The sequence below is a fragment of the Lynx rufus genome, unplaced genomic scaffold (assembly GCF_022079265.1).
Source record: "Lynx rufus isolate CCGP_SWC_20201006 ecotype Redwood Valley unplaced genomic scaffold, mLynRuf1.p SCAF_10, whole genome shotgun sequence".
In the NCBI taxonomy this organism is placed as follows: Eukaryota; Metazoa; Chordata; class Mammalia; order Carnivora; family Felidae; genus Lynx; species Lynx rufus.
This window is the reverse complement of record NW_025814824.1, coordinates 10,324,206-10,338,165: the sequence shown is the minus strand read 5'-3', so window position 1 is coordinate 10,338,165 and position 13,960 is coordinate 10,324,206. Positions and strand designations below refer to the sequence as shown.

At 49.8% G+C, this 13,960-nt stretch overlaps 1 protein-coding gene across 2 annotated transcripts in view; it reads left to right on the top strand.

The window, feature by feature from the left end:
• The window catches only part of KANK1 (KN motif and ankyrin repeat domains 1), a 212,188-nt gene that overhangs the window by 171,203 nt on the left and 27,025 nt on the right, over positions 1 to 13,960 (top strand). Inside the window, exons 1-2 of one of the 2 annotated variants that reach the window (XM_047101585.1) lie at positions 7,372 to 7,444; positions 9,700 to 12,366. In XM_047101585.1, the coding sequence (XP_046957541.1) occupies positions 10,137 to 12,366 (2,230 nt within the window). In that variant the 5' untranslated portion in view covers positions 7,372 to 7,444; positions 9,700 to 10,136. Of the gene's footprint in view, positions 1 to 7,371; positions 7,445 to 9,699; positions 12,367 to 13,960 lie in introns of those variants that run through there. The other variant, XM_047101577.1, reaches the window with a different exon arrangement.

Here is a 13,960-nt window from a genome sequence, read left to right as displayed (position 1 = left end):
AGGGAACGTGTGATACCGAGAGAAAAATTCACGGGGGGGCCTTGAGAGCCACCCACGGAAACCTGATGCAGGATGCTGAAGGGAATTGCGATCCGTACTCCAGCATGTGGCCGGAGCAGTCTTACTAAAATGCAGATCTGAGCAGTTCGCTCCCTTGTTGAGAACCCTTCTATAGCTTCCCAGGGCACTTGGGAAAAGAGTGCCTCCCAGGGCCCTGCACGGCTGGGGCGCAGTCCCCTCTCTGCCTCGCTTGGGGCAGAGCCCCTCTGTTCAGTGCCTGAAAGTGGCAGGTTGTGGGTGTGCGGTTTCTTTATCTAGAGTTTCTCCCACCCCCTTCCCCTCCACCCTGCAGACACACACCCTGCACGGGGTCCTCAGCACAGCGCTGTGGCGGAACGCTCCAGACTCCCTCCTGGTGGGGTCCCCGCTCTGTCCTTGGTGTTCTCGTGCCACACTCCTCCCCCGATCTCTTCCGTCTCCGCCGGTGCTTCCCAGGTTGACCCAAACGGGCTCTGTGTCTAACGTGCTTAGCTCATGGGTTTGGCCCATCGTAGGTACTTGATAAATATTCGCCAAACGGAAGCATAAAATCCTTCTTTCAGTCTGGTTGTTGCATTTGCTCTCGATCAGCCTGCCCTTGATGGGGTGTGGGATTATGGAGCCGGGATGGAAAGCGGTGGTGATGGGAGACCGTGGAAGATGTGTCCGCGGGCACAGGTTAAAAAAGCAGAGATGAGATTGGCTGCGAGAGGAAGTCTAAACGTTCAGAGGGAGAAGCCAACAGGAGTTGCAAAGAGTTACGGACACGAGAAACCACACCATCTCACAACCTAGCCCTCTCACCCAGCCAAGCCTGTATAATTTGTACACTTGCAGTTCATTGTACAGCAGCTCACTTTGGCCTGGGATTTCCTGTGAACTTGTGGCTTAACACTTTCGCTTTCTTTACCGTTGTCATTTCCCGTGTGCCCGAAGCCTTGGGGTGGCTGTTCAGAACAGCTGCAACCTGGAGAAGGCAGGGCGGAGGCAGGCAGGTCCCCGGAACAGGAACTCGGGCTTGACAAAACAGGTTCTGACTCCTAGCAGGTCCTCGTCGTCGTGCGAATGGAAGGACGGATAGGTCTGTTAACTGGGAGGGACAGAGCGTTGGTGTCAAAGTAACTCTTCGGGGGGAATGAAAGAACAAGAGGAAATCTCATCTGTCACACGTTATTTTAAAGCAGAATGAGGAACACTTACGTTGTTCTCCTTTGTATTGTGTTCTCTCTGCCAATAGTGTTTCTTGTGGATTTGGTACAGGGAAGGTCCTTGGGTCTGAAAGTTTTGATGCCAACAATGTCATCTGGAGAACTTTCCGGTTAAACCCGTCCAGAAGGATCTGTTCCACTTCACTCTCTTCTCTGTCCCGCTGATGCGAGCCTAGGAAAGTTGACTTGGAACTCAGTCGCTCTCATGCTAGGAGTAACTAACTTGGCTAGAACTTCCCCCACTGCCCACCACCCCTCCCTGAGTTCGTCCTACTGGTTTTCTTTCCTGCCTCTCAGCCTTGGCTGACGTGGAATCTTTTTACTGCTTCTAACAATAGGATGCTTGCAACCCTGCTTGCTTTTTTTTTTTTTAGTTTGTTTTTGAGAGAGAGAGCATGAGCAAGGGAGGGGCCGAGAGAGAGAGAGAGAGAGAGAGAGAGAGAGAGAGAGAGAGAGAATCCCAAGCAGGCTCCCGGTTGCCAGCACAGAGCCTGATGGGGAACTTGAACTCTCAAACCGTGAGATCCTGACCTGAGCTGAAACCAAGAGTCGGACGCTTAACCGACTGAGCCACCCAGGCGCCCCTCTGCTGCTTTTAAACACGGGAATCCAGGATAATTATGTGCTTTTCGGGGACTGACTCAGCTCTTTGGACAAAGCCTTCATGCTTTGTGGGAGGAGAGACGGTACAGTTACCAGAATTAGCAAAGTTCTTCATTTTCAACCGTCACGTTAGAGTATCTGGTGAAGAAAAATCCATAAAATGTGTGGAAGGGTGGCACATGGGTGTAATTATTTCTCAAGGTGGGGTTCGTCAGTCGGTGATTGGGCTGAGCGTGTGCAGCAATGACATTGGCACAAAGAAGTCCTCGTGGAGCCTGTTTCCGATTCTGTGTCTCCCTCTCTCTCTGCCCCTCCCCTGTTCATGCTCTGTCTCTCTCTGTCTCAAAAATAAATAAACGTTAAAAAAAATTTTTAAAAGAAAAATCAAGATCGGGCAGCTCTTCCTGCCCACGGGTCCCGTCCCCGTGCTTCAATAAAATCACCTTTTTGCACCAGAAAAGAAAAGAAAAATCAAGGTCATATAATTCTTTCTTAATTTAAAAGAAATTATTTTCAGGGGCACCTGGGTGACTCAGTCGGTGAAGCATCTGACTGCAGCTCAGGTCATGATCTCATGGTTCCAGAGTCCGAGCCCCGCGTCGGGCTCTATGCTGACAGCTCAGAGCCTAGAGCCTGTGTCTCCCTCTCTCCCTACCCGTCCCTTGCTCACGCTCTGTCTTTCTCTGTCTCGTAAAAATAAATAAACTTAAAAAAAATGTTTTCAATAAAAAAATAAAATAAATTATTTTGGGGGCACCTGGCTGGTTCAGTCAGTAGAGCATGCGACTCTTGATCTCAGGGTCTTGAGTTCAAACCCAAGTTGGGCATAGAGCTTACTTTAAAAAAAGTTATTTTTGAGATATCCGTATCTCCATTTCACTTGACTAATGCTGAAAAACTGCAAAGAAATTTTAAATTATTCCGGAGGCCATAAATTGGGCCACTCTCATGGAGCACCAAGTTTGATAGGTGGTAAATGTAGAAATAAAGAGTAGAATTACCCTTAGTTTGATGATTTCAGCTTCTCTCTGAACACAAGGGAATTTGGCCTCATTGTCTCTAGTTGGTGCTGTCACATTTGGTGTTTGGTTACCCTAAATTGCAAACTGTACAAACTGGGTCGTGAGAGAGAAGGGGGAAGAGGGACTCTGATACCGTTGATGTTTAGCAAGTAGGTCAGCTCAGAGATGATGCGAACCCAAGAAGCTGGGCACCTGCTCTTAGCAGCCCATCTGCTTACCTGGACACAACAGTACAGATTCTGGTGTTTCTACCTCTTCATTTCTGCCTTGCATTTCATTTGTTTTTTTCCCCATGGACCTCCCCCCCCCCCCCCCCCGCCCCGACCGTAAGCCTTCATCACAGTGTGTTCCCAGCTCTTAGAACAGTGCCTGGTAAATAGTAAGTGACAATAGATAGATGGATGGACGGGTGGATGGATAGATAGGACTAAGATTGCTTTTATTTATCAATATTGTAAGCCGAATGTAGGAATACCTTTTTATTTGGTTGGCCCGCATTTCACACTTGGGGATTATATCATTCCACTTGGCCCCCTTAAATTTAAACTCTGCGCCTACCTTGGTCTAATCCACACACAGCGTCAAGACAATCTTTACTGATGCCTTTTAACCATTAGCACGGGGCTGGGTGTGCAAACTAAGGGTGACTATAAGTAGACAAGATGCCCCGGTCCGGCGCCTGAGTCTGGTGGCCTCTTGGGTGCCCAGCCATCCTCCTCTTTTCTGACTACCCCTTTCCTCCAGCTGCACCAGCAGCCTCTGCCCTGGCTCTTTATCGTCTACCTCTTGTTGTTTAACACTCTGTCATCACTTACCTTATCTGAAAGACTCAGCCCTCGGTTAACTCCATTCTGTTTTGATTAATGATTCACATACTATCATATTGTTCTTGTTCATAATATGCTTTTGTAACTGATCTCAATTAGCGTTATGTTTAGGATGTTTGGCATTTATTTCCCAGCGAGACTATACCTCCTTTTATTTCTTACAATCCTTCCTCCTACTCTTTCCACTGAATAGGACCATTTTCTGCACCCAATTAAGCTTTTAATAAATGCCATATAATGAAGGCAGAGGTAGTGCCTGGATCAGTCTCCACCACTGGATTTCCAGACATTTAGAAAATTCTTGTAAACCCCAGGGACAGACCTCTGATTCCAGAATATTTAGCTGGAAACTGTTACTTTCAGGATTCCATTTGCAGACATAGACAGTGGTTTTTGGCTATATATAAGCAGACATAACCCTGTTAGTCCCCCCACCCCCCACCTAAAGAGTGTTCAGGCAGTTAAGAGTCTCTTTATAACCCACTTAGAGATTTTTTTAAAACTGTTGTTTTTATACTTTCCTAATTACTCTTGAATTAACGAAACTTTTATAATAAAAATGTTTTATTATAACATCTCCCCAGTTAATCATTTAACATTTTTCTTCTTTTCAAGATCTGGCCTTTAGTTATTTTTTTTTAATGTTTATTTATTCTTGGGAGAGAGAGAGAGAGAGACAGAGTGTGAGCAGGGGAGGGACAGAGAGAGAGAGAAGGAGACACAGAATCTGAAGCAGGCTCCAGGCTCTGAGCTCTTAGCACAGAGCCGAACACGGGGTTCAACTCAGGAACCATAAGATCATGACCTGAGCTGAAGTGGGATGCTTAACTGACTGAGCCACCCAGCTGCCCTGGTCTTAATTTTTTTGTGGGAGAGAGACTGCTGTATCCATTAGAATTCCATTTAGCGGGGCGCCTGGGTGGCGCAGTCGGTTAAGCGTCTGACTTCAGCCAGGTCACGATCTCGCGGTCCGTGAGTTCGAGCCCCGCGTCTGGCTCTGGGCTGATGGCTCAGAGCCTGGAGCCTGTTTCCGATTCTGTGTCTCCCTCTCTCTCTGCCCCTCCCCCGTTCATGCTCTGTCTCTCTCTGTCCCAAAAATAAATAAACGTTGGAAAAAAAAAAAAAAGAATTCCATTTAGCTCCAAGTAACAGAGACCCAACACATCGAATAGCTAAACAGGAGAGAAGTTTATCTGTCTTTCACATAGAAGTATAGAGGTGGCTTTCCAGGGGTGGTATAATAGCTCTGATCCACAAAGCTCTTAGAGACCCAGGTTCTTTCTAGCACATTGTTCTTCCATCTGTACATGTGTGAACTCATGGTCCAATGAAGCTGCTAGTGTTCCAGTCATCACATCTGCATTCCAGGCAGCAGGATGGAGGAAGTAACAAGAAAGGGCAAAGAGCTATTCCTGTGTCCTGTAAGGGAGGTTCTGGGTGGGGCGGGGGGGGGGGGGGGCGCTGTTTCATAACATTTCTGCATATGGACATACTAACAGTAAAAGAAGCCAGGGAAGTACAATCTTCATGTATGCCTAGCTAAACCAGGAGTTCTTTTAGTGTCAAAGAATGGAATAACACATATTGGGGAACACCTAGCTGTCTTTGCCATGGTTGCCCATTCATCCCCCTCCCAAATGATTTTTCTCGGAGTTGATTTCAATATATTTCTCCTGCTTTCCAAACAGTGACTTATAAATTATTCTTTTTAAAAAGATGAATATGTAGGTGTTGTAAAAATTTATAAAATATGAAGAACAACATACAACCACTCATGATTCTACAGTGTAAAAATAACCACTGATGGGCGCCTGGGTGGCTCAGTCGGTTGAGCGTCCGGCTTCGGCTCAGGTCATGATCTTGCAGTTCGTGAGTTCAAGCCCCCCATCAGGCTCAGCACTGGTGGTGCGGAGCCTGCTTGGGTTTCTCTCTGCCTCTCTCTCTCTCTGCCCCTTCCCCATTTGTGCTCTCTCTCTAAATAAATAAATAAACTTAAAAAAAAAAACAAAAAACAAAAAACACCGAAAACAGCTTCATGGAAGAGTTGTTTTGAACGCTATGTAGAACAAACAACTTCTGTCTACAGAGTATTAAGATGTTCTTAAAAATTCATTAAGTAATACTGTATATTCAGGGATTCCTTCAGTAAACATTTTTAAACATCCATGTTGTTCTCCACATCTTACTAATTGATATATATGATTGGCAAGGGGGAGCAGTGAAGGAAATTTTTAAAATTAAATTTGTTGCTCTTGGGGCACTTGGGTGGCTCAGTCAGTTAAGCATCCAACTTCGACTCAGGTCATGACCTCGCAGTTCCTGAGTCCCGCGTCCGACCCTGTGCTGACAGTTCGGAGCCTGGAGCCTGCTTCGGATTCTGTGTCTCCCTGTCTCTGACCCCTCCCCGCTCACATTCTGTCTCTCTCAAAAATAAAAATAAAAAAAAACATTAAAAAATTTTTTTTAAATTTGTTGCTCAAGATACATGAAAGTCTAGCACAGAGGGATAGGATATACACGTGTGGAAAAGTTGGGAAAACATTCAGGGTCCTTTAAGTGCCATATCTGTGGTATTGTATGTGAAAGCACGAGACAAAAAATGACCCTGGGTATCTTTATTTAACTGTAGAAGAAATACACAGTGGACAGTAGGTTATAAAAATGACACCTTGAGAAACACGGGTTGTTTTTTTTAGTTGCTGGAGGATAAAATTTGGATTAGAAGTCACTTAAGGTAGTCTGATTTAAGCAGTATTAGGAAATGATCAAACCTTAACGTGGTTGAATTCTAACCTTTCCTGACTCCCAGATTTAGAAGTCCAGAGTTCATCTGGGGGATAATTCAGTGTGCATTTAAGAAACAACTAAAATGAGCCAGGCAGTTAAATTTCGCTGAAAAATGTGATGTGTTTGGTTGTGTTCCAAATCTTGACATTAAATCAGTGCATTTTAGAAAAACGTTTTTGAAAAGAACACAAAAATTACCTTTTTCTACTGCAGATGGGTAAAATAACCATGTTAAGAGATAACACAGAAAAATCTAGGAGTTAAACCAAAGTATTGATATTACCACTAGGTGGTGAGAGAAGAGTGACTTTTTTCATTCTTTAAATGGCCTGTACGGGATTTTTTTATTTTTTATTATTACTTTTTTTACTATAAGCATGGACTACTTTTGTAGCTGGGAAAAGGTGGGGGGTGGTGTTTGTTTTTGAAGAGCTTTTCATCAGTGGCAAAGGCGCGGTTGAGATTAATACTGTCGAAGGATAACTGCTTGTCACTGGTTATGAGCCCAGTGCTGAGATTTCCCGCAGGGGACAGTGGCGCCCATTGTGCCTGGAACTTCCTCAGGTGACCCAGGCCCCAGGCTGCTTAGTTTCCACACCGGCGCACAAACTCTTCGGGGACGAAGTGGCTGGTCCGGCGGACACAGAACCTCTGTGTGGAGAGGTTTAAATTGCCGGCTTTATTTTTATGCCTGGCAACGACTGGAACGGAGAACCCACATTTGCACAAGCTGCCGGTTTCCTGTTTTCATTAAGAAAGCAGGGAATGCCGAGCAGCTGAGTGTGTGCGGGGGGCGGTGTCACCGGAGCCGGAGGGAGACTTCATTGGCGAGCACCGGGCCTATGGTGTCTGCGCGTGGCCCGGCGAAGTGTGCACGAATGTTGAACCTCTTTTCCTTACGGGGTGAAGACCGATCGAGGGCGCCCGAGGCAGGGCCGGGCGCGCTGGGAGCCAGCCGGTGAGCGGGGCGGCCGGCGGGGCGCAGGCCGGCGGGGAGAGAGGAGAGCGGGCCTGTGGGTGTGCGGGGACAAGGGGAGCCGGCCGGCGGGGAGCGGAGCTCAGCGGGCGCCCGGCGGGTGGGCGGCGGGCGGCGAGCCTCAGGCCGGCGGGGAGCGCGGCGCCGCGGGCACCTGGTGGCGGGGCGGCGGGCAGGCGAGCGGGCCCGGCGGGGAGCGGAGCGCGGCGGGCATGCGCGCGCGGAGCTCAGTCTCCGGCCTGGGCACCCGCTCCCCGTGGCCTGCAGGAGCGGTGGCCCGGTTTTAGAATCGCCGGATCCCGTTGGTCAGATCTGCCTGCTTTTTCTGGACACCCGAGCCGGCGGCTTCTCTCTGCTTGTGGAATCGCAGACAGTTCTGGAAACAGGTCGGGCTGCATATTTTGAGCGAGCGTGTTGGTGTTGCCCGTGTGGAGTTAAAAAGGAAAGAAAGAGGGAAGGAAGCATTCTGCTAGCGTGAGCCCAAGTATTCGGGTGCCGGCCCCTCATCAGCTCACCCCGAGGTTAGAAAAGGATTAAAGCTGAGCACCTGGTTCCAATAGAATTTCCACGTTTTAGAAATGAAATCCAGTGTCTAAATAGGAACAGGGAGAACAGCTTAATATTGTTTTAAATCAGGACACGAAGAATACATAACCTTTCTACTCCACTGCTTGGCAGTCTTTTTGTACTTTTCTTTCCAACTTTTCAGAGAGAGAGGAGGCAAAAGGTTTACTCAGTGCCTTCACCCTATCAGGTGCAAATGCCCAGCAGTGATTGGACTAGGAAGGACAGGCAGGCAACCCAAATTTTATAAAGTGAACTGGAAATGCTTGTCCGGCAATGTGGTGGGTTTTTACACCCAGGATAGGAGCAGGGGTACACATGGCTTGCATTTTCACTCATTGGTTTTGGGATCTTTCCACTGCTCAAAAAAAGAAAAAAAAAAAGCAGAGTTTGTTATTATGACTCTAGGAAAACACATTACTTAATCCTGCAATTTAAACAAACAAAAACGGCCTTGCTTTTCTATTTGAAATGCCCAGCTCAGGTCAGCAGCAAGGTCTGTGCCTTGAAAAGTTCTTGTGTTTCCTTTTCTAAATGTTTGGTTTAGCCCCAAGTAGCATTTACTGAATGCCACATGATCCAGTGTTTAGAGTATAGGTTTGCTTTTATTTTCGTTCTCTTCTGCATCTGTTTGGACGTGTTACAAATACAAAAGGAGGTATTCTTGGGAGATCGAATGTTTTGTCCAAAAGAAATCCAAGAGAGAAAAGTTCTCCGTTTGGGACAGGGGTGGTGGTGGTGGTGGTGGTGGTTTTTAAATGGGAAGGCATGAAGAGTTGAAGTCTGCCTTCTGTGTTCTTACATACATGCTGCTAGAGTTAATCACTCATTGCCCCCTGCTTTCTCAGCAAGGAAAGGGTCAAGGCAAATTGTGATCTTATGGTGGTGGTCAGGCACTGGGGTGCTTTCGGCCACCATTTAGAAAGGCTGCAGTGTCTGCAAAAGACCAGTGGTGGGGAGAACTCACGTCCCGGGCTTCCTAGATCTGCACCGATGTGGTCCTTTATTCTAAGCGTTTTCACCTTTAGTGCCTCATAGTTCACTTTATAAAATAGGACTCTTTAAAAAAAAATTGTTTTTTAATGTTTTTATTTGTGAGAGAGAGACACACACACACACACACACACAGAACCCGAAGCAGGTCCAGGCTCCAAGCTGTCAGCACAGAGCCCCACGCAGGGCTCAAACTCACCAGCCGTGAGATCAGGGCCTGAGCCGAAGTCAGACGCTTAACCAACTGGGCCACGCAGGCACCCCGAAAATAGGAGGCTTAAGGACTGTTCTCTATACCTCAGTGGCCTGTAGACAACAAAAGAAATGATCTCCCTGAAAACACAAGTCTTTTCAATATGTTCTTTCCAAAACTAAAAGTAGTTGGTAAGGACTTCATATACCCTGGGATCCTTAAAACCACAGTCTCATTACATTCTTTACCAACCTTTTGAGGTAAATATACTTGTTGTTTCCATTTTTACTCAGGGAGAAGCTGAAGTTCCCAGGGGTATACTCGCTTACTCACCCAACTGTCAGGTTGTAGATCCAGGATCAGAACAGACAGAAGTCCGTCAACTCTGAAATCACACTAGTTTGCCACACTGCCGAATATACAGATATTGGTTTTTATCACTGAGTGTATCACATGGCATTATAATACTCCCTTCTCACTCTCCTAGGAAAAACAGATGATGTTCTGAACGGAGATCCTGACAAGGAACAGAAAGATCCTTACTTTGTGGAGACCCCCTATGGTTATCAGCTGGACTTAGACTTCCTCAAGTACGTGGACGACATACAGAAAGGAAACACCATCAAGAAACTCAACATCCAGAAGAGGCGGAAGCCGTCGGTGCCATGCCCGGAAAGCAGGGCCGTGCCCGGTCAGCAGGCTGTGTGGACTTCCACGGAATCCCTCTCGTCCTCCAACAGTGATGACAACAGGCAGTGTCCTCACTTCCTGGTAGCCAGAAGCCACGTTACGTCGACTCCCATCCCAAGGGCCCCTGCCCCTCTGGAGACCTCACCCCCTTTCCTTACCGTCCCAGAAAGTCGACAGCTGCCACCACCCTCCCCTCAGCTCCCAAAGCACAACCTTCATGTCACCAAGACGCTGATGGAGACCCGGAGGAGACTGGAACAGGAGAGAGTCACCATGCAGGTGGCCCCGGGTGAGTTCCGCAGGCCCAGGCTGGCCAGTTTTGGAGGCATGGGCTCCACGAGCTCGCTCTCCTCCTTCATGGGTTCCGGAAACCACAATCCTGCCGCGCACCAGCTTCAGAATGGATACCAAGGCAACGGCGAGTACAGCGGCTATGCCCCAGCCGTGGCCACCACGTCGTCCATGGGGAGCTCCATCCGCCACAGCCCCCTGAGCTCAGGGATCTCCACGCCAGTGACCAACGTGAGCCCCATGCACCTGCAGCACATCCGCGAGCAGATGGCCATTGCCCTGAAGCGCCTGAAGGAGCTCGAGGAGCAGGTGCAAACCATCCCCGTGCTCCAGGTGAAGATCTCCGTCTTGCAAGAGGAGAAAAGACAGTTGGCCTCGCAGCTGAAACACCAGAGAGCGACAGCCCAGAACGACGCGTGCGGTGTGAGGAAGCGGTCCTACAGTGCGGGGAACGCGTCGCAGCTGGAGCGGCTCTCCAGGGCCCGGCGCAGTAGCGGCGGAGGTGAACTGTACATCGACTACGAGGAGGACGAGATGGAACGCGTGGAACAGAGCGCGCAGAGCATCAGGGAGTTCCGGCAGCTCGCGGCAGACATGCAGGCCCTGGAGCGGAAGATCCAGGACAGCAGCTGCGAGGCCTCCTCGGGGCCCCGGGAGGACGGGGGGTGCCGGTCCGTGGCTGTGGGTGCCGACGAGACCATGGACCGCGTGGTCGTGTACCGCAGGGGCTCCGCGTCCCGGAAGGACGCCGCCGTCGGGACGGCCACCGAGTCGAGGAACTGTGGGGTCGGCGTGACAGAGGCCATGCTTGGCGTGACCACGGAAGCGGACAAGGAAATAGAGCTGCAGCAGCAGACCATAGAGGCCTTGAAGGAGAAGATCTACCGCCTGGAAGTGCAACTGAAAGAAACCACCCATGACCGCGAGATGACTAGACTCAAGCAAGAGCTGCAGGCCGCGGGGTCGAGGAAGAAGGCGGACAAAGCCGTGACGGCCCAGCCGCTGGTTCTCAGCAAGATGGTGGAGGCGGTGGTGGCCACCAGAGACCAGACGGCTGGCCATCACGTGGACCTGGCGGATGCCTGTGTCGGGAGCGCCGTGCAGATGCACAGCCTGGGCGTCTCCTGCCGGCCCCGTTGTGAGAGCAGGCTCGTGGGGCCCGAGCTGCCCATGAATTGGTGGATTGTCAAGGAGAGGGTGGAAACGCACGAGCAGGGTACTGGGAGGTCCGTGGAGACGTGCGACAAGAGCGTGGGTGTGGAAATCAGCGTCTGCGAAACGGGCAGCAACACGGAGGAGTCCGTGCACGATCTGTCGCTCCTCAAGACCAACCTGAATCTCAAAGAAGTGCGATCCATCGGCTGCGGGGATTGTTCCGTTGACGTGACTGTCTGCCCCCCGAAGGAGCTCACGTCCCGGAGCGTGAACACGGAGGCCGCTGGCCTGGTGGAGGCTGCTGTCATGGCGGTGCCTCGTACCGCGAGCCGGCACACCAGCACGGTTTGGGAGCAGGTGGACCGGTGCACCAACACCGAGGTGGTTACCCTTGTGGAATCCTGCACCAGCACTTCCCTCAGCACTTTGGACAAGCAGACCAGCACTCAGACCGTGGAGATGCGGACGGTGGCCGTAGGAGAAGGGCGCGTGAAGGATATCAATTCCTCCACCAACACACGGTCCATCGGAGTTGGAACCGTGCTCTCTGGCACTTCTGGGTTTGACAGGCCGTCGGCCGTGAAGACCAGAGAGTCAGGCGTGGGGCAGATAAATATTAATGACAATTATCTGGTTGGTCTCAAAATGAGGACCATCGCCTGTGGCCCTCCGCAGTTGACTCTGGGGCTGGCAGCCAGCAGGAGGAGCGTCGGCGTAGGCGATGGGCCTGTTGGCGAGTTCGCGGAGAGCCCCCTGCCCCAGGCTCCTGCTGGAATGGTGACCGGCTTGGATCACTACATTGAGCGGGTCCAGAAGTTGCTGGCTGAGCAGCAGACACTGCTGGCTGAGAACTACAGCGAGCTGGCAGAGGCTTTTGGGGAGCCGCACTCGCAGATCGGCTCTCTGAACTCGCAGCTCATTAGCACCCTGTCCTCGATCAACTCAGTCATGAAGTCCGCAAGTACGGAGGAGCTGAGGAACCCTGACTTCCCAAGGATGAGTCTGGGTAAAGTCACAGGTAGGTGGGTTTCTGAGGGAGCCAGGGAGGAGGGAGGGTGGGAATAATAATGTACTTCCAGGAGGTATGGGTCTTTTTAATTGCTGGAACCATTTTTTTTGGAACCGTGGAGAGAGCTTTAGATTGGTAGTGCGTAGCAGGAACACCCATAAGCAGCAAGAATCAAAACCCAGAAACAGCTCTGCTGATTCTCGTTGTCTGGTGGTTTCACTGGCCTCTGGCTGAGGACTGTGGCCGGGAGCAGAAAAGCAAGCTAGCGTTGGCTGGCCTAGTGGCTGTCTTCTGGGACGCACCGGTTTGCTACGACATCTTCTAGTTACTTACTTGCTCATTTTATACAGGACAACCTGAAAAAGTCCCACAGTTTGTAATCATAGTTACCTGTATGTGATCAATGACACATACTGGCATAAAATGTTTCTCGTTAAAACTTTTACCAAGGTATGGAGCGCCTAGGTGGCTGTCGGTTAAGTGTCCCACTTTGGCTCAGGTCATGATCTCGTGTTTGTGGGTTTGAGCTGCACATCGGGCTCTGTGCTGACAGCTCAGAGTCTGGAGCCTGCTTGGGATTCTGGGTCTCCCTCTCTCTGTCTCCCGCACCCCCACCTCCCCATCACGCGCATGCGTGTTCTCTCTCTCAAATAAACAAACATTAAAAAAAAAAAAAAAAAAGCTTAAAAACTTCTACCAAGGGAGAGCGATTCCATGAATTCACTTGCTAATTCAGCAAGTAATGATTGAATTCCTACTCCATTCCAAGCACAGTTAGAGGCTTCTGTCATCACAATGCTTACTTTCCTGTTGAGGGCACAGGCAATAAACAGTAGACCTGAAGGATGTCAGGTGATGATCCATGCTATGAAGAAAAGAACTCCAGTTATAGGAATAGCGAGTGGAGATGGTTGGGGCCGGGGGCGGGGGAGCTCTTGGAAATGGGGTGGTCCAGAAAGGCCGCTCTGATAAGGGCGTCCGCAGCCCGAACTCAGAGAAGAGAGCCTTTCCCATGGTTCATTTTGATAGATGCTTACATTTTTGTCTTTCCCCTCCTCTCTTCAGGGGGATTCCTGCTCACCCCAGCTTTTCTTTAAATTGAAGCTAATTGAGAAATTACCCCAGAAGGTTTTAGGACATACGGTATTTCCCAGCAGGCCTTGTTAGAAGGACTTCCCTTTGCCATGTGTCTCTAATTGTGCATCTTATCATCGTAGGACAGGGTTCTGTTCCTGGTTCTCCAGCCTTCTCAAACCAGCATGATCTGGGGAGACAGAGTCACCCTTCTTTACCCTTTATTTGTAAAATGGGAACAGACACCCATCCTGTAAGGCTGCCTCTGTATTCACTGCGGGCACACGGTGAGCCCGGGATAAGCCTTTATTGTCATTGGTGATGGTGCTAATCGTGTGTGTCCTGTGTGGCTTCTTTTGTTGACATGCTGAACTGTATTTGAGGTTTGGAAAGCTACTAAAAACACACTCTTGGGGCCCCTGGGTAGCTCAGTCGATAGAGCGTCCAGCTTCAGCTTAGGTCATGATCATGCAGTTTGTGGGTTCGAGCCCCGCATCGGGCTCTGTGCTGACAGCTTGGAGCCTGGAGC